The sequence below is a fragment of the Ursus americanus genome, chromosome 30 (genome assembly GCF_024610735.1).
Source record: "Ursus americanus isolate L20-20 chromosome 30, mUrsAme1.1.p, whole genome shotgun sequence".
In the NCBI taxonomy this organism is placed as follows: domain Eukaryota; kingdom Metazoa; phylum Chordata; class Mammalia; order Carnivora; family Ursidae; genus Ursus; species Ursus americanus.
The window spans coordinates 18,836,675-18,863,296 of NC_142156.1; the positions used below are offsets into that span (position 1 = coordinate 18,836,675).

At 38.2% G+C, this 26,622-nt stretch overlaps 1 protein-coding gene across 1 annotated transcript in view; it reads left to right on the forward strand.

The window, feature by feature from the left end:
• The window catches only part of KNTC1 (kinetochore associated 1), a 68,078-nt gene that overhangs the window by 30,956 nt on the left and 10,500 nt on the right, over positions 1–26,622 (forward strand). Inside the window, exons 27-53 of the mRNA XM_045777917.2 lie at positions 205–303; positions 951–1,054; positions 1,449–1,548; positions 2,145–2,279; positions 3,045–3,164; positions 4,682–4,754; positions 5,345–5,412; positions 8,706–8,986; positions 9,596–9,768; positions 10,196–10,293; positions 10,728–10,866; positions 11,362–11,418; positions 11,905–12,068; positions 12,886–12,990; positions 13,370–13,498; positions 14,097–14,213; positions 15,028–15,137; positions 17,171–17,378; positions 19,399–19,488; positions 20,358–20,529; positions 20,612–20,670; positions 20,815–21,031; positions 21,729–21,802; positions 22,073–22,283; positions 22,400–22,509; positions 24,828–24,874; positions 26,233–26,311. Of these exons, the coding sequence (XP_045633873.1) occupies positions 205–303; positions 951–1,054; positions 1,449–1,548; positions 2,145–2,279; positions 3,045–3,164; positions 4,682–4,754; positions 5,345–5,412; positions 8,706–8,986; positions 9,596–9,768; positions 10,196–10,293; positions 10,728–10,866; positions 11,362–11,418; positions 11,905–12,068; positions 12,886–12,990; positions 13,370–13,498; positions 14,097–14,213; positions 15,028–15,137; positions 17,171–17,378; positions 19,399–19,488; positions 20,358–20,529; positions 20,612–20,670; positions 20,815–21,031; positions 21,729–21,802; positions 22,073–22,283; positions 22,400–22,509; positions 24,828–24,874; positions 26,233–26,311 (3,339 nt within the window). The remainder of the gene's footprint in view (positions 1–204; positions 304–950; positions 1,055–1,448; positions 1,549–2,144; positions 2,280–3,044; positions 3,165–4,681; positions 4,755–5,344; positions 5,413–8,705; positions 8,987–9,595; positions 9,769–10,195; positions 10,294–10,727; positions 10,867–11,361; positions 11,419–11,904; positions 12,069–12,885; positions 12,991–13,369; positions 13,499–14,096; positions 14,214–15,027; positions 15,138–17,170; positions 17,379–19,398; positions 19,489–20,357; positions 20,530–20,611; positions 20,671–20,814; positions 21,032–21,728; positions 21,803–22,072; positions 22,284–22,399; positions 22,510–24,827; positions 24,875–26,232; positions 26,312–26,622) is intronic.

Below are 26,622 nucleotides of genomic sequence, written 5' to 3' on the forward strand. Positions count from 1 at the left end.
TTCCTTCTTAAGTTTTCTGTACCATATAAAGCTAAAGACCAAGGCTTTGGAATTTTGTGTTTTTTGAGCATTGTTTAACATTCATGGCTAAGTAGTTTTTTTTTCACATCCATAAAAAAGCTATTTTTCTATATCTATATGTGTTTTTACCTTTTTTTTTTAGTGAGGGTTTTGAATTAAAAAAATATGTTTATCCCCTTTTAGGATTTATTGAAAAGATGTAGCTCAAAGTCCACATCACTCTTTGAAACTGCATGGGAAGCAAAAGCCATGGCGGTAATAGGATGTTTATCGGACACAGATGTAAGTAAATAGTGACCATAGAGATTTTCCTTTTGAACATTACATCTTTTCTTAAAACTTGTTCTCTGATCACAAAGGCAATGCATATTTGTTAAGGAGAATTTTTGAAGTTTGGAAAAAGAATAATAATTTAAAAAACCCATAATTCCATTTTCTTTAATTATAGAAAATAAGAAGTAAAAAATTTCTCATTCCCATCCCTAGAAGAACTACCATGGATGATTGGGTGCCTATATTTCCAGGCTTTTCTATGATTATACAAACATGGACACATTTTTTTAATCTGGTATAACACACTTTTATTGTGACTTCCCACTGTTACTGGTCACCATTATAAAGTATTAATAATATTATGAAAAATAGTTTTAAACACAGGGACTAGAGACTAGAGACTGTAGAAAGGAATAGAACTATATGACTTCACTTTCAGCAGAGAAAATATTTTTCTGAGTTTTTCTGAATAATGAAATTGCTCTTCATGTGTGAGAATCAGAAGAAACGAATACTTATGCAGTCAGAGGTGATATTCTCAGAGTACGACACAGTAGATGTAAGACCTCTGCTGCTGTAGATTCGGTAATGTCATTAATTTACATGAAACATAAGTCCAGGGGGTCTTCATGGTCAGTGTATGTGTATCTTTGTAGCTCATATTCGATGCTGTGCTTAAGATAATGTACGCGGCGGTGGTTCCCTGGAGCGCAGCTGTGGAGCAGCTGGTGAAACAGCACTTAGAAATGGACCATCCCAAGTAAGATGACAGTCTCCCAGATAGTGGTGTTGGTGTTGGATAAGCCTCCTCTTTTCACTTGACATTCATTTATGCTTTATGCCCTTTACTATGTCCCTTAGTATTTCATTAAAAACAAAAAAGTCCATGTTAATATCAACAAATTTCTTGGGCTCCTGGGTAGCTCAGTCATTTGAGCATCTGACTACTGATTTCAGGTCAGGTCATGATCTCAGGGTCCTGGGATCGAGCCCCATGTTGGACTCTGAGCTCAGCACAGAGTCTGTGTGTCCCTCTCCCTCTGCTCCTCTCCCCTCCTCATGTGCTCACTTGCTCTCTCTCTCTCTCTCAAAGAAATGAATAAATAAAATCTTTTAAAAAATCATTTAAAAAATATCAATAAATTTCCTTTTAGAGTCAAGTTATTGCAGGAAAGTTACAAACTAATGGAGATGAAAAAACTTTTACGAGGCTATGGAGTAAGGGAGGTAAACCTCTTAAACAAAGAAATCATGGTAAGTGCGGTAGTTGAAGGGTCTTGAACCCTGCTGTTCTATTCTGAGGGCAGCTTGGGAAATGTAATGAGGACTTTATATTCTCAAAGGCTAACAGAGCTAGGTTCTCCACTACTATCGTTTTGTTAGATAGAGTGTGAGTAGGGTGTTCAGGGGTGCCTGGCTGGCTCAGTAGGTGGAGAGTGTGACTCTTGATCTCGGATCATGAGTTCAAGCCCTACACTGGGTGCAGAGATTACTTAAATAAAACTTAAAAAAATAATAGAATCATTAGAAAATGGGTATTCACTTGTTTATTAGGATAGTAAAGATAACAAGTACATTAAGAAGCTGAAGGAATATATCAAATCATCACGTTGTATACCTTAAATATATGCAGTGTTTGTCACTTATATACCCCAATAAACCTGGGGGGGGGGGAGGTAGACAGGACTATCATAAAATTCAGAATACAAATCATGTTTTAATTTTTCACACAGCTTAGTTTTTTTGCTGCTAGATTTTAATTTGATGAGTACTTTGCCTTTATGAACAAAGGATTTCTGGGTTCTCTGAGATTTCATAATGAAGAAATGTGTATACTGTCTCTGTTTCAGAGGGTGGTCAGATACATTCTCAAGCAAGATGTCCCATCTTCTTTAGAAGATGCTTTGAAGGTGGCTCAAGCATATATGTTGCCCGACGATGAAATTTACAGTCTAAGGATTATTGACCTGATTGATAGAGACCAGGTATGAAAGTTCTATATTGTCCGTTCTTAGGTTTCTTTGTTAAGTGAGTCTATAAAAGCTCAAGTCAATCAAATTATCCGAATAGATTAACACAAAAGAAAGTTATACCAAGGGGCACCTGGGTGGCTCAGTCAGTTAAGAGTTGCCTTCAGCTCAGGTCATGATCCCAGGGTCTTGGGATCGAGTCCCCCATCAGGCTCCCTGAGCAGTGAGGAGTCTGCTTCTTCCTTTCCCTCTCCCACTGCTTACACTCTCACTCACTGTGGCTCAAATAAATAAATAAAATCTTAAAAAAAAAAAAAAAGAAAAAGGAAGTTATACCAAGATGAAAATATTGGATGTTAGATTGGCCACGTTCTTCATATCTGTCGGTTCTTTGAAAGTATTTTGTGACTAGCTGTTGAACTTTCATACTCTTTGGTGTTTATGAAACAGACTCGTGTTTTATATACACTGTAGGACCCTTTGAATCCAGAATAGGATGTGCATTTTCTTTTTGTATTTTAAATGTCTTCATTTTGATATAATTCCATAACCATGAGCATACTTAAGAATTACAAAATACGAAGGGTTGTATTTGAATTTAATTTTTTTTTGTCTGCTGTCATCAAAACCAGAGTTATTGGTTTTTTTAAAACATCAAACCATATTCTATTTTTTAAAATGCTGTCTTTTCACATTTAAATGGAAAAAAGCAAGAGGTACGTCTAAACTGTCCTTTACAAGTACCAGCTGTTTTTTCTTTCTTTCAAACACTGTTTATAGGGTGAAGACTGTGTCCTTCTGTTGAGGTCTTTGCCTCCTGCTGAAGCTGAGAAAACTGCGGAACGGGTGATCATATGGGCACGGTTGGCATTGCAAGAAGAACCAGATGATTCTAAAGAGGTGAGATTTTCACTGAAATATAGAAAAATCCAATATTTATGGATAGTAATCAACAGGATGGAAAAGATTATAGATAAGCAGATAGGAATATCTTCTCTTCTCACTGCTAGAATGTCCTAATGTAAAAATCCCTGTGTAAATTTACTACATAGAAAAGAACCACATATGGCTGCCTTGGAGCAATGGCTTGAGCCCCCACTGAATAATCTAGGATCTACAAACCAGAAGGATTAATTTAAGTAGTTGTTGTACACAAAGAGTTTTCCGTAAAGCTTTGCAATATAAACAGTGTTTCGTGTTGTATGGGATATAGTCATTACTATCCAATAATAATGTCAGCCACACACAGTCAATTAGGCATCCAACTGTTAGTTTTGGTCCAGGTCATGACATCATGGATCCTGAGATCAAGCCCCATGTCAGGTTCCTAGCTCAGTGGGGAGTCTGCTTGAAGCTTCTCTTCCTCTGCCCCACCCCCCACTCACTTGCATGCTCTCTCTAAAATAAATAAATAAATCTTAAAAAAAAATCATGTCAGCCACAGAACTCATGGAAATCTAAGTAATCTTAGAACGTTGACATGGAACAGTTTCAGGAGTGCCGGTTCTCTTCTTTAGAAAGGTGAGGAACCAAATATCTACTTTATCCAGGATAATTGAGGTTTTTTTGTCCTTCGATATCCCCCAACCTGTCTCAGCAGTCCATCTCAGTAATTTTTTACCTTTAGGGAAGTGAGTTTGGTTATTTGGGTATCTAATATTTATTATGCTCTTATTATGCTGGAGGCTTTAGGTTAATACTTTAAATGAATTGTCCACTTCTTTACAACCAAATTGTGAGATAGTTCCTATTGTCACTCTTTACAGATTAAGTTCAGAAACTAACATTTTGCGATAAGTGACTTTCGCAAGGTTATTAGAAAGTAGCACAACCCCAACTTAAACTCTGCCTGATACCGGAGTCTGCGTCCTTAACCACCAGCCCAGACTGTACCCCATAGTGGAAACGTTTGAGTGCTTTGTGTGTTTCATGTACACCCTGTCTTTAATTAAAGCTTTTCCTTCTTTGTCTTTTTGTTTGTTTGTTTTAACCTTGTCAGTCTTCAAGATGATGATTATTTCTTAGACTTTCATTCTCTGAGCTTAAACAACTTTAGTTCTTTTTAACTTTTCCAGAGAATTTTGCCAAATGTTTTGTCAAATAATAAATAAAAAAGTGAACCCAAGTGACTGTTAATTATAGTGTAGCCAAAAGGTGATTTGGGGGATTTGCATATTCTCGGTATTTCTAAATCACATATCCAAGCGGTCATACCGGTGTTTTTCATGTTTAGATTCTGTGTGATTCAATTATGATCCATTTCTCAACTACCTGACTCTCTCTAACACGGACCTTCTATTTTTTCAGCCATTTTTACTGTTATTTCTGATTTTGTGGCTTTTACGTATTTGTCTGTATGTGTACTAGTAAAGTAGCGAATAAAGGAAGTAGATTTCATTTTCTATTTTTCTTTTTAGGACAATGCCTGGAGAATGTCCGTAGCGAAGACATCCGTAGACATTCTTAAAATACTATGCGACATCCAGAAAGGTAGAGTGTACCTCTGTGCCCTCATCCTGGTTTTGTTCTGAAGCTTGCCCTTTTCAAAAAGGAGCGTCAGTGACAGGCCTCGTGCTGGTTTTTCTGGCTTTCATTGTCTTCATTGATCCCACCCATTTTTCCTCATGAAAAGTCTTCCTTGCTTTATTCTTTTGATTGCTCGTATAAAAACTAGCGTAAAATCGGCTTATCAACGTACATGCTTCAGTCAGCTTTTAAGGTTAGACTGGATTTCTTCGGTGCCTTGTACTTACTGCTCATATTTCTGTTATCATTTGGTCACGATCAGGCAAAATCCTATTTAAACTTGATCTTAAGTGAAACATTAGCAAAGAAATGCTCTTGGAGGAAAAAGCTACAATTTATTTCAGAAAAACTGTCATTTCTCTTATTACCCATAAATTTCTCTTTCCTACCTTCAGAAAGGATAATTAGATTTCCTTTTGTACTTAAATTCTTTTACCTCAGCTTCTGAAAAGACTTGAGATAAGAAAACCATAGCCAATAAAAATTTTAGCTTTTAAAAATTCTGATAATGGAAATTTGGATGTGTGCTGTAACTTTTAAAAATTTATTTACAGACAATCTACAGAAGAAGGATGAATGTGAAGAAATCTTGAAACTATTTAAAGTTGTTGCCAGCTTACAGGTAAAGATGTTGGTATATTGAACGTTATTACTTTACTAATTACCAGTCAGTGAATTTGATGTAAGTGATTAATCTGTCCTTAAAGTTTTCAGTACTAGCCTTTGGGAATTTTAAATACAGCATAATGGTTTTCCTTTTCTCTGTCTCTGTCATTTAAAAAACAACCTTATGGGGATATAATTCATATACCAGACTATTCATCCACTTAACGTGTATAATACGGGGGGCACTTGGGTGGCTCAGTTGGTTAAGTGTCTGCCTTTGGCTTTGGTCATAATCTTGGAGCCCTGGGATTGAGTCCTGCATCGGGCTCCCTGCTCAGTGGGGAGCCTTCTCCCTCTCCTCCTGCCCCTCCCCCCAGCTTGTGCTCTCACTCTGCTTTCTCTCTCTCTCAAATAAATAAATAAAATCTTAAAAAAAAAAAAAAAAACCTCCATGAAAAAGATAAATAAAGCATATAATTCAATGGCTTGGGTATATAATTAAGTTTTCATAGTTGTAACAATGTGAAATTTGCCATTTTAACCATTTTTCAATATATAGTTCAGTGGCATTAATTACATTCACAGTATTATGTGACCTTCAACACTATCTGCTTTTTATCACCCCCAGCAGAAACTCTGCTTTTTATGCATTTTTTCCATTTTTACCCATTAAGCAGTAACTCCCTGCTTCCCTGCTCCAGCCCCTGGTAATCTCCAATCCACTTTCTGTCTCTGAATTTGCCTATTCTATGTATTTCCTATATAAGTGAAAGCATGCAGTATTTATCCTTTTGTGTCTGGCCTCTCTCAGGATGCATGATGTTTTCAAGGTTCATCCACAGCGTAGCAGGTTTCAGTGCTTTGTTCCTTTTTATGGCTTAGGCATGTTTCACTGTATGGATGGACTACATTTTGTTTATTCCTCTGTTGATGGACCCTTGGGTTGTTTCTACTTTTTGGCTATTGTGAGTAGTGCTGCAGTGAGCATGGTGAGCTGGTCACCTGAACCCGCTACTCAAACCGCACCTGTCTGACCCCAGTACCCTTGCTTATTCTATTTGGCACTGTCTCAGCAGCAGTAAACGGTTAAAATAAGATTACTGGAAAAAAATATATATATCCTTTAAAAATCATGAAATATATTGACTCTACACAGAAGCTGCATTCCTTTGGGAAAAGATGCACATTGAAGAAAGAGACACTGGGCCTCTGGGTGGTTCAGGTTGGTTGGGCAACTGCCTTCAGCTCAACTAATGATCCCGGCATCCTGGGATTGAGTCCCACATTGGGCTCCTCCTGCTCTGTGAGGCACCTGCTTCTCCCTTTCCCTCCGCCTAGTACTCCCCCTGCTTGTGCTCTCTCTCTCTCAGTCAAATAAATAAATAAAATCTTTTAAAAAAAAAAAGAAAAAGAAAAGAGAGAAACCTCTTGGTTTAATCACTTCTATGTTTATCTTTGACTAGATTATACATGGATGATACATAATTCAAAAGGTTTTAAAAAATGGTTAACGTGGTAAGTTGTATGTTATGTATATTTTACCACAATAAAAAATAAACTTATTAAAATTCTGTACTGCATGTTGTAAACAATAAGGAAATAATTCTTTGATGAAAAAAAAAGGTTTAAAAGAATATATAGTGAAAAACAAGTCTTCCTTCTACCCTGACACTCCCAGCTATCCAGTTTCCCACATTAGGTGACACCACCGTCACCAGTTTCTTGTGTATTTTTCCAGAGATAATCTAAGGTTATATAAGCATAAACATTTCTGTGGTTCCTAGTAAGGCAGGAACTGCAACATGTAATGAATCCTATCTGTAGTAAATATAGGAAATACTGTATTTCTTTTTTTTTTTCAAGATTTTATTTATTTATTTGAGAGAGAGAGAGAGCATGAGGTGGGGAAGGTCAGAGGGAGAAACAGACTCCCTGCTGAGCTGGGAGCCCCATGCAGGACTCGATCCTCCCAGGATCATGACCTGAGCCGAAGGCAGTCGCTTAACCAACTGAGCCACCCAGGCGCCCCGTATTTATTTCTATAAATAAGTATTTCTACATGTTGCATCCCCTTTGGGAAAGATCACTAATATTTTGGGAGAAACATCAGTTTGAAAATTTTACATTTTACAAATACTGCACCATAGATTAAGTTATGCAACGATCAAAAATAATATTTGTGCTGGGGCGCCTGGGTGACTCAGTTGGTTAAGCAACCGACTCTTGATTTTGGCTCAGGTCATCATCTCAGGCTCGTAGGATGGAGCCCTAAGTCAGGCTCCATGCCCAGCCGAGTCTGCTTCTCTCCCTCTGCCGCTGCTCCTCTGCCTCACACGTGCTCTCTCGCTCTCTCAAATAAATCTTTAAAAAATAGTAATAATATTTGTGGAATCTATGTAGTGATAAAGAAAGGGGAAATGCCATAGTGTTAACTGGAGAAGGTAATATATGACATTATCTATGCAGCCACAAAATGCTGGTGAAAGACACTCAGAAGAAATACCAAGCAAATGGTCACTGCTTATTAGGCTAACCAGTTCTCAACTCAGGTGTGTTTGTGCCCAGGGGACACTGTCTGAAGATATTTTTGATTGTCACAAGTAGTGCAAGGAAGGTGCTGGTGGCATCCAGTGGCTAGCAGCCAGGGACGCTGCTACAATGTACAGACAGCCCCCACAACAAAGAATGATCTGGCAAGATTGAGAAACCTTGCTCTAAAGTGTGGCATCAAAACAGAAGGTCTAGGGGTGCCTGGGTGGTTCATTTGGAAGAGCATGTGACTCTTGATTCCAGGGTGGTGAGTTTGAGCCCCATGTGGGGTGTAGAAATTAAGAAAAGAAGAAGTTCTGACTCACTGTCGCTACTTCTTGGTATCCTTCCATGGGCCTCAGTGGGATTTTTTTTATTGGGTCAGAAAAGTAAATTCTAGGTCTGGAATTAGTGGCCAACCAGAAGTTATTAAAGAAAAGAGCAAAACTGGGTTCTTCGAGCCACCAGGGTGGAATCACCCAAATCAAATACTTAATCTGTCCCTCCTGCTCTTCAGGGCTCCCCCACAACAGAGAATGATCTGACACTGAGAAATGGTGTCAGTAGCGCTGACACTGAGAAAGTCCTGGGTTAAAATGGCTTTTCCTATTTTCCAAACTTTTTATAATATCATGACTTTCATAACTTGAAATATAAAGTCTTAAATTCTTAATTTACAAGGGAGTGGTCTTTGAGGGAGAAATAAGGAGAGGTTTGAGCCTTGCCAATGGTTTTTAACAACAGACGAAGTAAACAGATGTAGCCTGCTTGCCTTGCTAGGAGAACTTCGAGGTCTTCCTGTCCTTTGGAGATTACAGCAACAGTGCACTGGTCGCAGAGCTCCGGGAACAGTACATCAAAGCTCATGAAGTCACACAGACCAAACACAAATCCCGGGGTGCCGCAGAGCCTGCAGCTACTGAGGACAAGAGCCTCAGCGCTGAGTCCAAGTTGTACAGACAGGCGCTGGCGCTGCAGGTGTCTGCACAAGAGCGGGAGGCCGAGTTGACCTTGAGAGCCTTAAACCATGGGAATCTGGAAGCAGCACTGAGAAGGTGCAGGTGAGTCCCAGCCTGCGCAAGCACGGGTTGTCTGAAAGGAACACTTGCTTCCTTGACTTCTTTTGTGATGGAGTCAGGCCAGTGACATTTTCTTTTCCTGGAAGTCATTCTTGGTTTCTCACTCTCAGAGCCTAGTTTGGATCTCTGGGTCAGAAAGTGGTAGCATCGGGGTGCCTGAGTGACTCAGTCTAATAAGCGTCCGACTCTTGATTTTGGCTCAGGTTGTGATCTCAGGGTCATGAGATCGAGCCCTGTGTCAGGTTCCGTGTTGGGTATGGAGTCTGCTTGAGATTCTCTCTTTGCCCCTCCCTCCCCCCTCATTCTCTCTTTCCCTCTCTAAAAAAAAAAAAAAAAAAAAAAAAAAAGTGATAGCATAGAAGGCAAGTAACTAACACAAGGTCATTGGGTAACCTGTTGAATTTAAGTTGCCTTTGCACTCTGACAGTTAATGGTGTCCCAAATAAGTTTGAAGATGAAGCATCTTAGATACCATAAATACATCTTAAAGACATTTTAAATGGTGGTGGTGGTCATGTATTAATCCAAGAAAGGCAAATGCATTTGCTTTCGCTCTGCATGCTCTAACTTCCGACACATCCTTTCTTGCAGAGACTTGTTTAAGTATCACTGCAACGCAGACACTGGTAAATTGCTGTTTCTGACGTGTCAGAAGCTTTGTCACATGTTGGCTAACGACGTTCCGATGGCAACACCTGTCGGCCTCCATCTTCCTTCTGAAATACATGCTCTCGCTTGCCAAGCTGCCACCATCTGCAGCCCAGGTGACAAGATTTATGACATAGACAGTTTTGTTTCGTGCTGGTCTCCCACATGCTGTCTCTGTACAATTGGACGTTGCTGTAAGGACAAAAGATCATTCACTCCATTTTATAAAGAGCCAGTTATAATCGATCCTCTAGGGGGATTACTGTTTGAAAATATCTACAGGTATTAACAATGTCGTTTCTGACTCTGGATAGTCACTTTGATGGGGTTGTGAAATTCCTTGCCTCTCCATCTATGATCTTCTTGGCTGAGCTTAAGAAAAGAGTTGAACTGCATTATTTAGGGTAGTCAGAGCTTTGTGGAAACTTAGCTCTCTACTTTGTGGCCTACTTTAGGATTTTGAATGGCCGTTACTGGAAGATTGTTTTCATTATTCCAAACACTGAAATATTAGTGTAATAATTTTTCTCCATTTTCTTTCAGAATTTTTACTAGATGCTTTAGAACTATGTAAATATACGTTAACAGCAGTAGAGCTTTCCAGACAGTGCCAAATGGATGACTGTGGAATTCTAATGAAAGTAATTGCTTTTGAATTTCTTTTCCTTAAACAAAACCCCTACCCATCCTTCATGTGCCACTTTTAAATCACTTGCGTACTTTACAAAAATACTGAATCTACCCTCTTATGTTTTCTTATTCGAGGCCGGAAAACTCAAGGGCATGAGACCTCATTTCCAGCCACATTTATGGGCTAACTTAAATTGCACTGTCTTTCGAAAGTTGGGCCTCGAGCCAGCATCTCTGGACATTGTCCTTCTCTTAGAGTAACAGTTTAATTTAAAATGGCATTATTATGAGCCATAGACATGAAGAAAGAGACTACACGGTTGGCTTTGACCCTCAAAACTGCGTTTGGCTCTGATACACCTGCTCCTGGGTTCTGCCTGGTGAAGGTGGTAGTTGTGTTTGGAGCGTATTTACTTGTGTCATTTCCGTGTGATTTGGTATTCAGACTTCCTTCGGAACTCACAAAGATCCATATGAAGAGTGGTCTTACAGTGACTTCTTCAGTGAAGATGGGATAGTACTTGAGTCCCAGATGGTGCTCCCGGTTATTTATGAATTGATTGCATCGCTTGTGCCTCTCGCTGGTAAATGTCACTTGTGTTATTGTTTTCCGTGTATTTCCACCTTATGCAAGTTTAAACTGTGGAGGTTTCGAACCAGAGCGCCGCACGGTAGCATGGTGAGTCTCGCAGGCATAATGCTGAGCAAAAGAAGCCAGACACAAATACTGTCTGATTTCATTTACATGAAGTGCAAGGATAGGCTGTAAGGAAGTGTGCTGTTGGACCTCAAGGGAGTGGCTGGTTAGGTTACCCTTGGGGGTGGGTAATGACTGGGGGCAAGAGGGGGCTTCAGGTGCTGGTGAAGTTCTGTTTCTTGGTTTGGGTGCTGTTATATGGATGTATCCCCTTTATCAGGTTGTACACTCATCTGTGTATTTTTCTGTATACACTTAAAATTGTTTTTAAAGTGGCTGTTTCCTTTAGGACAGTATTCGATAATAGCACAATATTTAAGTATCTCTTGGAATATGAGCGAGTTGTTTTATTTAGTGTTATGTACTTTACTCTCTTTTGTAGAAAGCAAGAGACATCCCTTGGATTCTACAAGTTTACCATACTGCTCTATTAATGAAGGTATTTGACATCAGAAATGTACACTATTGTGTTATGATTTTATAAATACACCAGTACAGAAATCCCTTGAAATCTCCAATATGAGTCTGACTTAATGTTCTTGATGTGGTTACTTAGTTATTACTGTTACAATGTTATTCTTCCAGACAGTCAGGAAAGTGTGTCATTTGGCTTATAAAAGTAACTTTTATGTATCTGTTCATAAATTTTGGTCTTCCCAAAGGAGCAGTGCTTTTTTTTTTTTTCCAGCTAATGACTTAAGCATCTCAAAATAGACAAGTTACAATCAAACTTATTTTCTGTCTTAAATCAAGCCCATGTTAATTCTCTCATTTACTCACTTTGAGAACCAATTCTATGACCATCATCTCCATTGAAGATGTACATGTTCCTTGGAAACAATTTTCAGTAATCTTTTTTTCTTTGAAAAAATCTAAATGGATTAAAATACTGTTACTGAAATAAAATACTTTTATCATTCCACAGGAGACAATCTTATTTTACCTATTATAAACTCCATCTCTGCCCTGCTTCAGAACCTTCAAGAATCTAGCCAGTGGGAGCTGGCCCTAAGATTTGTCGTCGGTTCATTCGGTACTTGTCTTCAGCACTCTGCATCAAGTTTCATGAATGCCAGTCTGAGTGGAAAGGTAGAGTTTCGAGAACAAATGCTTTCACTTTGGATGACTATAGATACAAAAGCCCAGCCAAACAAAAGAATTTGAAGTCCATATTTTCTTGTTTGGCTCTGGAGCAAGGACTGATAATTTGTAAGATTTAAGAAACATTTGTTGAGCAGCTACTAAGATTTGGGTGTAGTTCAGGGTTCTTGCACACTTTTCAGACTCAATCTTGACGACAACTCTGAGAGTCTCCATTTTGCAAATGAGGAAGCCAACTGAGGGAGGTGAAATCAGTCGCCTGAGGTTTTAGGTTGCCATAGTATATGTCTTCTTGTTCCAAATCCAGTGACCACATTAGGTCAAAACTCTATCTGCTATTTGTTTTATGGTGACCCAAATTATTATAATTATTACCTGACAGCATCATTGAAAACAGTCTAGAAGACAAAGTACCTGTTGATAACGTGCTTATGGGACTAGTCTCAGGGAGAACTATATTCACTTTTACTGTTGCATTGATATTTATAAAGGCCAATTTTTTTCAAAATTAACTTTATTAAGTATAGCTTTCAAAATTGCACATTTTTAAGCGTATCAACCAATGTATTCACCATGTCACCAACACCACAATCAAGATAGGGAGTGTTTGAAATGGTTCCTTTTGCCCCTTCCCAGTCAATTCCACCGCCCGCCCCAGCCATAATGGTCTGTCATCATAAGTTAAATGCCAACACATTTTGCATATAATGATGAATTTTCAGAGTCCCTTAATATTTGAGGAAAGTTTTCAGAACGATGCATAGATAGAAGGGGACCTAAAGATTCTTTTGTTCTTTTCTAAAAGTTGTTTGGAGAGACCACATTGGTTAAATCCAAGCATGTTGTTATGGAATTGAAAGAGAAAGCCGTTACATTTATCAGGGGAAATGCTACGACACTACTGCACAAAGTGAGTATCTGTTCTTGGGAAGCTCTCTGTTTTTTCTCTCTCTCTCTCCTGGTTGCTTCTGATTTCTCAGTGAGGACGAGGGAGGAGGGGGAGGGGGTGTTGGGGGTTTGAAGAGAAGTGAAGGAATTGTCACGCAGGGGAGAAGAAAGTAGGAGTTCCATGCCATATAGAACTTGTTAGAGTTGTTTCCTTAAATTTATAATAATGATAAAGGATGTTAAAACCAAGCAAACAAGTTGGAACTGAGTTACTCTAAATAACTTTTCATGAAACATTTATTCTTTCCTAGGGTCTATAATTAGATTTAGTAACAAGCCTTCAGAGACCAAATTCTGTTTTGATTGTAAAGAATGTTCTTCTCTTGATGCTCTCCTGACAGGTATTTAATTGTCGCCTGGTGGATCTTGACTTGGCATTGGGTTACTGCACTCTCTTACCCCAAAAAGAAGTGTTTGAAAATCTCTGGAAGCTCATAGATAAAGCATGGCATAATTACGACAAAATTCTGGTATGACTGAAGGAACCACAGCCTCAGTTCTTGAAATATTAAAATGTTTAGGGGAAGAAATGAAATGCCTTTGCCCTCAGATCTTAAAGATTTAAGCAAAAGAAATGTCGAGCTCACTCACTTTCTACCTGCTTTTCCTTGACTAGTGAATGTAAATGCAGGTCATAATCATGCTCAACCCAAAGAATTACGATATTTTTTATTTCTTAAATCTGTATGCAGCCATAGAACTTGACTTCTTATACTAAACCCTAGTGTTTTTGAAATCTTAGACCCATGAGCTAGTTCTTTTTGTAAGACAAGTTTAACAGATGCAAAAGTTCTCTTTGAGATTGTTTATTTTAAAATTTGCTTTTTATACGGGTTTTGTTTGCAGGATAACCAAAATTTGGCCTTTTCTTTGAAGGAAAGCCAGACTAAATTTATGGCATCATGCTAAAGTTGAATGACCTAACTATTGTATGAATAATGACTGTGTATCAAGCAATATGTAACATTGCACCCTGTTATCACAAAGAGAGGTTATGATTTATATTGTTTGGTTTCATCTAAAAGGTGTTATTCAATTTCAACTGAATTTTATATTTTAATTTTTTAGGCCATATCTCTGGTCGGCTCTCAGATGGCCAGCCTCTATCAGGAAATAGAAACGGAGCTTAAGTTCCGTGAGCTCAGTACTGATGCCCGGTGGGGTATTCGTCTTGGCAAACTTGGTGTGAGTATTCTTTGGAGTGCCATGAAGTTTCTTCCATTCTGATGATTTTCCCCAGGAAAACTTAAAACAAAGATCTCATTGTCCTTTTCTTCAGAGAAAGGATGTATATCGTGGACTCATAAATTTTAGTTGTATTAAGTATACGCGTTGGTGTTTTCAAAGAAGTAAGGAGTATTTGCTTCATTTCCTTTCTTCTATATTTTTAAGGATGTTAGAAGGGGCTTGACATTTTTGTCTGCTTAGCTTTCTCATTTATAGAAATATATCTGGTATTAACATCTAAGGTGTTTCAGACCTAGCCTTTAGCCTTATACTTTTGTGCTGCTGTTTGATTAGAGATAACATCAGTATATATACAGGTATACCATGGTTTAGGAACTCATGTTAGGGAAAAGTCATTTTTCACTTTGTAAAAACAAACAAAACCCTATTTTCTTTACACTATGCATAAAAAACATCTTACCTTATTCACAAACAGTAAGCTTATCAGGAATGTGATCATTGCGGAAATGGTATGTGTTTTGAAGCCTAAATCGTATGCAGTAATGGGACTAGTTATCGCTAACAACCATGCTTGACTGATGAAGAGTGAAAGATTAGTGCGACTAAGAGAGATATTGGACCCACAGCCAAATATACCTGAAATGTCAGAATGACAGTCAAGTTGAGTAGGGTGATTTAAAAAAAAGAAAAAAGAAAAAAGTTGGAGGAGTCTAGAAAAATGTTTCTCTATAAAAATGCAAATCACCATGGTGTCCTTATTCTGGTACCTTTTACTTTATTGGGTTTTTTGTTTTGCTCTTTTTATTTCTAGATTTCTTTCCAGCCAGTTTTCAGGCAACATTTTCTCACCAAGAAGGACCTCATTAAAGCTCTCGTGGAGAATATAGATATGGACACAAGCCTCATTCTGGAATATTGCTGGTAATTCTTTAAAACTTAGTGGTATTTTTTGCTGTTAGTTTAACAAACTGGAAGTCCTTACCGCAAGAATCGATAGTAAAGATGATTATTCCATGTGGTCTGTGGACCTCTGATGTTTTCTTTTGTTCATCCCCAAACTAAGTGAACCTAGAACCAGATTAAACTCTCTTAAGTTACCACCCTTTAAATTCAGTGTTAAGGGTTTCCCAGATTTGCCTTGCAATGAACATCCCCTGGAGCACCCGATTTAAAATACAGATTCCTGGGGCCTCCCTGGTGGTTCTGCCTCCGTAGATCTGGGCCGAGGCCCAGGAAACTAATCCTTAATAGGAAGGAGTTCCAGATGATCCCCATGTTCAGGAAAGTTTGGAAATATTGTTATGAGCAATTGAACTTATGAATCAGCTTAACTCAGGGGTAGGGTCATCTTAAATTAAGATATAATGAAAAGTATGATTTAGGGAGAATTTTTAAAATAATTTAATAAGTGAATAAAGAAAACAAGGGCCGAATGTTTTGTTTATAGATAACAGTTCACTGTGATGAATAGAAATAAATAATATCTCAGGTGTTCATCTAATAAATAGGATGACAAGTTTGCTGTCATAGTATCAGTTTCAAAGTGCTTTCACATACACCACCATTTAATTTTTTACAATTTTTATTGCATGTTATTACCAATTTATGAGAGAACAAACCCATATTAGGTGACCCGCTCATGGTCACATAATAAGTGACTGCTTTTAAAATACTAATGGTGCTATAACCTCATCCAGTTCGTGACAGATGAGTGAAGTCGGAGTTACTGTTAGGAGCACACTTCCCCACCATGCAGGTACCCAGCTCTTCCTGTGGACGGAGGAGAGGTTAGTGAGGACCCTGGCTGCCACCATCCTGAACCTGCAAGTCAAAAGCTATAGGCTGCTCCTAGCTCTAACTAGCTCCGACTAACTGTACTTTGAAAGATCAAAACCATGCCATTCTTCAGTTTGGACTGCTACCGATCCAGAATGGGGGGCACACATGCTCTCTTTTATTAATTTGAGCTCCTGGTAGATTTTTGCATGTGGTTTTGTCATACCGAGCCCTTTTCTGAAATGTAAATAGCTAGAATAATGTCAAGTTCATTTCATATTCTTGTCACTTGTGTGGCATTGATAATTTGTATTTGTGTGATAGTGACACTTTTACCCCAAGGAGTCCAGCTGTGAGTAAATTTAGATGGCCTTTAGAATTTCAGGGAATGACTTTAAAATGGTCCTCCTTAAAGCTTTTTTTGATATTTTAGTTATTCTATGTGGCAGATTAAACTATCATCTTATTAATAAGGCTTAAGACATTGTAATTGTCTCTTTGTCTATATTAACCTCATTCTTAATTTTTAAGTCTTTATTATTTTTCTAATTCAGATGGAACATACTAAAATCAAAGTTCTACATAGTCTCACCCTTTAGTTACAAGAGTTTGGCCTGTATTGTTCTCTTACTTCCCCTATGCAAATGCATTTAGTTACATTCCTCAAAAACAGAATCATACTTTACACACCATTTTGTAGCATGCATCATTCACTTAGCAGGATGCCTTACAAGACTGGTACATACAGCCCTTCCTCGTAGCTCTTGAACTCTCGTATTCCTTTGTATGAATAAGTTATTTAACTAGCTCCTTATCGATGGATGATTGAGTGGTTCTCAATTTTTAAATATTACAAACAGTTTTTGCAGTGGACATCCTTCTAAGTGTATCTTGGCTACTACTGTGAAGTGTATGAAAGTGGAACTGCCCTATTAAAGGAATTAAATATTTTCAATTTTATTACAAATTTCTCTCCAGTATTGTGCCATGTCAACATGGCCACCGAGAACAAGATCTGATTTTTAAAGGCAGTAATTAACTCTGATGGCAGGTATGTGATCTGATAACGAGGCAAGGAGAGGGTTACTGGAGTCCAGTGATGGGAGTGTGTTGGGGAGAAATTGTTTGGAAACCCACGCGCGCGGGGAAGTTGGTGTGTAATGGAATACTTCTTTTAGCACGTTTCAGTTGGACTGTGATGCAGCTCTTCAGCTCTTCATCGAAACACTGCTACACAACCCCAGTGCCAGCCAGAGCCAGGGGGACACGAGCACACAGCCCTCAAAGCAGCAGCACCCCAAACTCCTGGCCAAAGCCCTGGAAATGGTTCCTTTACTGACGAGCACAAAAGATTTGGTCATCAGTCTTAGTGGAATACTCCATAAGGTAGATGAACGGGAAATGAATATATCGGGTCATGTCAAGCATCCCTCCTGCCCTTAGTTCATTTAGATACATTGAGTAATAAGCTGGAAATGCAAGTCCTGTATTTTTTAAAACTTTAAATTTGGATAATTTTAGATTTCTATCTTTTTAATAGTTTAACACAGAGATTTCCTGGTCTTTTTTTTTCCCCTGAAAATCGAAATAGCCGTTTTTTTCAGATTTTTGAAAATAGTACATATTCTTTGAAAAGATCAAACTAGAAAGAAGTATAAATCAAAAAGTGACATTTCTCTATAACCCCATTCCGATAGATAAAAATGTTAATTAATAGTTTGCTATCTTAGGCTAAATATCCTATCCTGTTACTCTCTTTTTTCACTTAACATATTGTCATTACATGTCAATACACATACATCTGTCTCATTTTTGACAGATGCGTATTGTTCCACTGTGTGGATGAAGCATACTGTGTTTAATCAGGCCTTTATGGATGGACATTTAAATTGTTTGTATATTTCACTATTATAAGTTGTTACAATGAATATCTTCATATATATACGTATTTGCCCTCTTGTCTGATTATTTTCTTAGGAGATCTTTCTGAGAATTGAAATTTTAGGTCAAAGGGTAGTTTCTTGGGGGAGTAAAAGTGGATGGAAGGGGGAGGAGGATTATAATATAGACTACAAGAAATACTTCAGCTTTATATTTTGCCTGAAATTCAGCCAAAAATAATATAGACTTGCTCAAAAGTTCTAGGTACTACAGAAATCATCTTCCCACTTAGTTCAAATGTTGTTATTCTTGTGACTTTATTTGGCATTTAAGAAATGGGAAAAAAGGGGCGCCTGGGTGGCGCAGTTGTTAAGCGTCTGCCTTCGGCTCAGGGCGTGATCCCAGCATTCTGGGATCGAGCCCCACATCAGGCTTCTCCGCCAGGAGCCTGCTTCTTCCTCTCCCACTCCCCCTGCTTGTGTTCCCTCTCTCGCTGGCTGTCTCTCTCTGTCAAATAAATAAATAAAATCTTAATAGAAAAAAAAGAAAGAAATGGAAAAAAAAGTAATGGTGTGTGGGCAGAAACAAAGAACAAAGAGAATACTTCCTTTCTTTTTATGAACATATATAGATGCCGCCCAATTAATTTTTGCATTTCCGTATATGACTAGATCCAGAATGCAATCCTTTGAGAAACTTTTGCTTGGAGGCCCACACTTTCAGTTACATCATTTCCAAGAAAAGGTCCATTTCCTCCTATTGTACTTTTCCCATCTTAAATGTAACACATAGAATTCTAATTAAAAAGTCTTACAGGGATGCCTGGGTGGCTGTGTTGGTTAAGTGTCTGCCTTTGACTCAGGTCATGATTCCAGGGTCCTGGGATCGAATTCCGCATCCTTGCTCAGCAGGGAGCCTGCTTCTCTCTCTGCCTGCCATTCCCCCTGCTTGTGCACGCTCTCTCTCTCTCTGACAAAATAAATAAATAAAATCTTTTTAAAAAATTAAAAATCTTACAAAATTATGACGTTTTGATATATTTCTTCTTTCTAGATTTTTAATACCCTAGGAACAGCTTTCTTTTTAAAGTCACTTTGGAAACATTTTAAAGAATGTTTATCCTGATAGAATTAATAAAGAACTACTTTTGAGATAAGAACATTTCAGGGTTTTTTGGTTTGTTTTTGAGAGAGAGAGCACGTGAGCAGAGGAAGGAGGGAAGGGCAGAGGGTGAGAGAGAGAGAGAGAGAATCTTAAGCAGGCTCCACGCTGGGCGTGGGCTCAGGGCCTTGATCTAATGACCTCGAGGATCATGACCTGAGCTAAAATCAAGAGTCAGATGCTTAACCAACTGAGCCACCCAGGTGCCCCCATTTCAGTTCATTTTTAAAAGAATAATCTAATCTAACACCATAGTGCAGTGAGATTTTATATTTGTAATCTGTACTGATGACCATAATTGAATAAAACCATCTCCTGGCCTGACTATCTTCTTAAGTTTTGATATATTTCTACTTTTATACAGTTGGATCCCTATGACTATGAAATGATTGAAGTCGTCCTAAAAGTTATAGAAAGAGCCGATGAAAAGATAACCAACATTAATATTAATCAGGTATAACTAATATATATTTTAAAATTATCTTTATGCATCTTTTTGGATTATTTACAAAACTGCAGTCATATAGTATGTTTCTGGACTATCCTTTGTGCTTCCTAGTTTATTCCTGTCCTCTTCTTTGAAAGGGATACAGAAGTAAAAAGACTTCTCATGCTCTCTATATTTTATCATTTATCTTAATCCTATTTTTGCTTTACTAACGCAATTTAAATTTGTCCAAGAGCATGAAGTCACTAAAGTACTGATTTGGAAGAATTAAAGCAAAATTTTTGTGATTCAGAAGAAGGAAAAAAAAAAAAGTATGTGGGACCCAGAGTTAGATTCCACTTTCTATATTAGTAGATAGGACTGACTCAATTCTAGTGCTTTCAGTAACTTTTTAGTCTTTTCTAAATTTTGGTCATAGAAGCTTTTATCTCTTTTTAAATTGGATTTTAAAAATTAAAAGAATGGGTTGATTCAAAAGGTTTTACAAGCCCCCAAAATATGAGATATAAGCTAAAGAGATGTAAGGGATATAGAGGATTAATTTTAGATTGACTGCCTATGTATTTAAAATGAAATCAAATTTTTTGAGATCTCTTAGACTGTGGGAAGAGGGCATGGGGAACTGTCAAACTCATAGACATCCCACCAACAACAGGGTTCCATTAGTTTCTCCGGACATAATTTCTTTAATCATTGCGTAAATTATGATTTTGGTTTAGAAGGATAACCTTAGAGGTAAAAGTACAAAATTTTTGTGTATCTCTGTAAAAATAAGACCATCTCAGGAGTGGAAATCCATGATGCTATCAAGTTAGACAATTCAGAAACAGGATTGGTTTAATCTCACAGGAAATTATGTTTATATTTTAATATAGGCATTGAGTCTTCTGAAACATTTGAAATCATACAGAAGAATATCTCCTCCAGTGGACCTAGAGTATCAGTATATGTTGGAGCATGTGATAAGTTTGCCATCAGCTGCCCAAACTAGACTGCCTTTTCACCTAATATTCTTTGGCACAGCACAGAACTTCTGGAAAATTCTCTGTATGTTCCTTAACTTACAAATATTACTGAATAGCCACATTTTTTTTTTCTTAAGCAAATCATATTCTTGTTTCCCTTTTAGCTACAGAACTCAGTGAAGAATCTTTCCCAACGCTGCTCCTAATTTCTAAATTAATGAAGGTAATGGGTTGAGACTTTGTAAGGCGTACCTTTAGACCCTCTAGTTAATTTAGACCCTGTGTAGAAGGATTTTGTGCTGCTTTCAGGTAAACTTAAAGGTGTGCATATAAATCAGCCTTAAATTTTCTTTTCCTCTTTTTGAAGTTCTCTTTGGACACTCTGTATGTGTCTACAGCCAAGCATGTTTTTGAAAAAAAACTGAAGCCAAAGCTCCTGAAGTTAACACAAGCTAAGTCCTCGACGCTGATTAACAAGGAAATAACTAAGATCACTCAAACCATCGAATCCTACTTACTGTCTATAGTTAACCCAGAGTGGGCTGTGGCTATTGGCATCAGTCTTGCCCAGGATATCCCAGAAGGTACGGATTCTTCCTCTAAATGGGCTCAAAATGGTTGGCTTGTTGTTTTGAACTTGCAATAAAGGAAAATGGACTTCTCGATCTTTAAGGAGAGGCATTTAAAACTATTGATGGTAGTTAAAAATGTCCTGTGTGCCCTCTGTCTTCACTTGGTGCATTGCTGACATTGTTAACATTTGCTGAATGTTGAAAAGGCTCCCTGCAGCTTACCAGGGTGTGGGGATGTGGGCGCTCTCCACCTTGTAGGTAGGAATAGAAATTGATGCTTCCTAATAGCCACTCATACTTCTAGTAATGAATCCTTACGTGTTCTTTCATATAACCAAATATGCACACAAACTCAGGCACACACTGCCATGTTTTTAGTTGTAACAGAAGTTGAAAATAACTATTTTTTTAAAAATGCTCATTTGTCAGGAACTTGTTTAAAAAATAGAGCATATTCATAGAATGGAATACTATGTAGTTGACTTGGAAAGATAACCAAGGAATCTGTATAGTGCGAATAATGAACTGTATGTACTACATGTATGACCTTATCCCGTTTGGGTTAAAATGTGTGTATTTCTGTCCTGTTTAAATTGTTTTTTTACTCTGAGTATGCATTCTCATTTTTTAAAAAAAATAACCTTTTTAATTTGACTCAGATACATTTATCTTGTTTAAAATTTACTTATAAATCTCTTTGTCCTTTCAGGTTCCTTCAAGATGTCCAGCTTGAAATTCTGCCTGTATCTAGCCGAGAGATGGCTACAGAATATCCCATCTCAGGTGTGTCTGAACTGCACGGTGAAGGCTCCTTCCTCTTTTCACTTAACTCGAGCTCCCCTGGAGTCCCTTCTCATCCCGCCCCGGTGACGGTGACGGGCGTCTTGGAGGGTTGGATGCCTAAAATGGAGAAAGAAGATGAGGGTTTGTGTAGCTACGTAAGGATGTAACTAAGGCAGGGAGGGACCTTGATTGATAAAGATGGATTCTTCGCCTCACCTGAGGTTTAGAGTATGACATTTTCTTTTTGCTTGTGATTTTTTTTTTTTAAAGGATGAAACACGTGAAAAGGCAGAGGCTTTGTTGAAGAAGCTTCATATTCAGTATCGGCGGTCAGGCACTGAAGCCGTGCTCATAGCCCACAAGCTGAACTCGGCGGAGTATCTGAGGGTGATAGGAAAACCCGCGCACCTCCTCGTCAGTCTATACGAACACCCTAGCATCAGTCAGAGAATTCAGAACTCGTCCGGCAAAGATTATCCTGGTGAGGACAAGACACCACTCATCTTTCTGCTCAAGGAGAACTATCATTTTGATTTCCAGTTATCTTGCATTGAAAACTTGGGGTTTTTTTTAAATTCTTTATCTTGAATATCTTAGATATTCACACAGCCGCCAAAGAAATTGCCGAAGTTAATGAAATTAATTTGGAGAAGGTCTGGGACATGTTGTTGGAGAAGTGGCTGTGCCCATCCACAAAGCCTGGGGAGGTAAGTCCATTCTGTGGGAGGATCTGTTGTTCTGTCTGTTGTCCCTCACTGACAGAACCTTCTAATTAGGAGCTCAGACTCTTAGAACAAGGAACATTGACTCCGTTTAATACCTTCTGTTATCTGATGAGTTTTAATGAAGTTGTTTCCTTTTTCTTTTCATTTAAATATTGTTTTGCAACTATTTTACCTTTTAATTGGTGATTCTAGATGAACTCATATAAAAGAAGTGGCCTATTCTTAGGGTCATGTGATTTAACTTTTTATTTGAAATCATTTTAAATATACAGAAAAGTTGCAATAGTTGAAAAGAATCCCTGTATACCCTTCACCCAGCTCCATCAATGTTTTAATATTCTGCCATATTTGTTTCACCCTATAATATATATATTTATAATATTTTTCTGGACTGTCTGAGAATGAATTGCCTGTGGCATGCCCCTTTACCCCTTAACAAGTCTGTATTTCCTGAGAACAAGGCTTTTCTCTTACTTAATCACAGTTATCATTATCAAAATTAGATAATTGAAAATTGATACACTATTGATATACCACAAACATAGGCTCAAATCTATGATCCATGTTACAATATAATGAATTGTCCCAGTCATACTCTTTAATAGCAATTACACCACCACCACCCCTTTGCTGGGACCAGGATCTAATCTAGGACGATGCATTGCATGTATTTGTCATGTCTTTAGTCTCTTTTAATCTAAAACAGTTCCACGGCTTTTCCTTGTCTTTTACGACACTGATATTTTTGAAGAGTACAGACCAGTTATTTTCTTTTTTTTTTTTAAGATTTTATTTATTTATTTGACAGAGAGACAGCCAGCGAGAGAGGGAACACAAGCAGGGGGAGTGGGAGAGGAAGAAGCAGGCTCCTAGCGGAGGAGCCTGATGTGGGGCTTGATCTCAGAACACTGGGGTCACGCCCTGAGCCGAAGGCAGACGCTTAACAACTGCGCCACCCAGGCGCAGTTATTTTCTAAGCTGCCCCTCAGTTTGTGTTCATCTGATATTTCCTCATGATAAGATTCAAATGATGCAGTTTGGGCTAGAATCCTGCCTAAGTGATGTCGTGTCCTTCTCAGGGTATGACATATGGAGGTATGTGATATCTATTTGCCCTAATAGGTGATGTAAATTTAAATAACTCGGTTACAATGTTGTCATTGTCCCTATTACATAGTTATACTGTATTTCCTTTTGTAACTATTAGGGGAGGTGTTTGGAGACAATTTAATAACTTGCTCCTCTTCAATCTCCTTTCCCCACCACACATATAACCCGATTAAGCATCCATTGATGATTCTTACTCCAGTCTGTTTTGACTGTGATGGGATATTGATGTTTTTAAAGGGCACCTGCTGGTTGGTTTGCAAAATGTCTCGGTCTCAGGGGGTGTTTCTCATGATTAGATTCAGGTTATGTCTTTTTGGCAAGAACACTACATAGGTGATGTGTTCTTTTTAGTGTATCACATCAGGAGGCACATAGTGTCAGTTTTTTAGAAATAGTGTCATTAACATCTAAATTTATGCCAGGATTCGGCAATCCAAATGCAGAATTTTCTGTACTACTTCTGCGTTTTCAGGCAGAACTTAACTGGAGAGACTTCCTCTATCTTTCTAGGCAGATATGCTTGAAAAAAATCTATTTGTAAACAAATACTATAACTGAAATGATATTAGATTTTTAATTAGTTTTTATATCCCTTGGTGTTCAATGTAACAAGTACTTATTTATTTATTAAGTGTTTATGAAGAGCAAGGACTGTGCTTTATTGGACCCGGTTAGAAGCATAGCTAGGCCACATAGACTCTCTGGTTGACTCAGAAACCAGCATGTTTTAACTTTTATGTAAATTTGGAGAACTAAACAAAATCATCTTGAGGCCAGGAACTGTGTCTGTACCTAGCACCTTGCACATGGCTTTGTAAGTCCCAGTAAATCTGTACTGAATTACTGAACAACTTGTTTAAAAATCCATGGAGTCCTTTCCTTTTAAAAATTATCCAATAACTATAAGCATCAAGAGGACAGGAAGATTTGTTTTGTTCACTCAGGCCACCCTTGTGCCTGGAATTGTGCCTGGCACATAGTAAGTGCTCATTTAATATTCACTGACTGAATAAATGTGAGGAAACCCTTTTTTAAAAGAAAAAAATCTTTTCATAAAGTAATGGGTTTTACTCTAATTTCTTCTATGTAAACATAATTCTGTATATTGGGTTTTTCATCTGATTGTTAGCTTGTATAGTCAACAAACTTTCTGTAATTTTTTTACTTTATGTTTTTTCACTTTTTCAAAGAAACCATCAGAATTATTTGAACTTCAAGAAGATGAAGCACTACGAAGGTACTCTTTCTTTACTTACATGTGCCTTTATCTTATTGCATAGTAGGAATCTTACAATAAATCTGTCAGAGGTTGGTTTTGAAAAGACTTTCTTTGTGTAACTTGGGTCAGAGTCTCTGAGAAGAATCACTCCGTTGATATATGGCCATGAGTATGTACAACTGTCTCCAGTGGAATAAATAAGAAACAACCAAGATCCAAAATTTCTGAACCCTCAGTGAGTCCCTACTGATGTTGAGGGTTCCTAGAATACCTTTAGCAGAGAAAGCACCTCAAGCAAAGGAGAACTCTGTTATTTGCTGGGACTCTGGCCCCAGACCCCTATGTATTTTCTCACTCTGGTGAGCTGGGCTGGTTCCTGTATGGACCACCAGGATTCCTTTTCCCTTCTAACCTGAACCAGACCAAGGAAGGAGCATTGGTTTCATCTAACGTGCTAAATCTGATTGATCATGGCTTGCCGACTGTATCTGGGCCCAAATCAAAAAGGATGTGGTAATTCATTAATGATGCTTGGCACAGGCACGGGAGAGGGAGTGGTGACATGCATGGCAGCTTTTTGCCATTCCTGCTGTAGACCAAAAGTAGGTCAAGTCACGTGTGAAGCACTGCATTCAGCCTTGGAGATCTGATAGTGAGAGAGGATGGGGAGCAGCAAACCCGAGAGAAGAATTTCTCCTGGTTTGGGCAGAGCTGGCTTACCACCCCTCCATTCCCTCCTTTCCTGTGGACCCCACCTTGTCCTTTTTTAGTCTTTCAAACACAGGGACATCTTTGTCTAAGCAAGAGGTAGATTCATCCAACGTCTAACTGAATCAGTCAAGATGGAAAGTCTTAGAGGGAAACAATGCAAAGAGAAGAAAAAAAGAAAATCCCAAGGCGATCTCAAAGGGATACTTCATGCCAATTTTGTAACTTCCTGCCTTTTCCCACTGAAAGTTCTACCCTCTACCCCACCCACTATATCCATCTTACTCTCCTCTGGAAGGGGCCAGTCAGGCCTGAGTCTAGAGGTTGAACCCTTAACAGGTCCTGTGAATTAAAACAGAATTTTCCATGTGTAGTGTCCAATGTACTTTGTAGCTATGGTTTGTATCATTTTCTTAAATAGAATTTAAATTAAATAGAACTTAAATTTTAAAAATTACTATTTTTATTATCTTTAGCTATGATTAGAAGTCAAGAAAAGATTAAGCATCCATTAAAGGGAAAAACAAAAATGCCTTTCATCCATAACCCTTCAGGCTCATGTTTGGGATGCCTAGTGACTTTTTCTAAGGACTGTAAAACAGGTCTGTTGTTTGGGTACTCTATCACTAAATTAAAATCTAAATGTAATTTAAAATATTTTTTCCCAGAGTCCTGTATCTCCTTCTGTCTCGTCCAATTGATTACAGTTCAAGAATGCTGTTCGTGTTTGCAACATCAGCTACAACTGTAAGCCATAGACACGGAGTCAAAACTCATCTTTGCGTCTCAGTTCAGCATTTTTTTCCTGCATATTCACCATGCTTGATATCATTAACAGATGCTTAAGATAATGCTCACTTACACACTTACTCAAAGTGCTGCATATCTTACTTCGTAATCGGGATTGTAGTATCTGCAAGCCCCATTTAGTGCTGGCTTCCATAACATCCTGTTTGGCAAACAGAACCTATTGACCGTTCCCACGGTTATCTACATTCGTAGTTATTAACTCCTTCGTTAGGCAACATTCCTACTATCAGGGGCCCTGCAGGACAGGC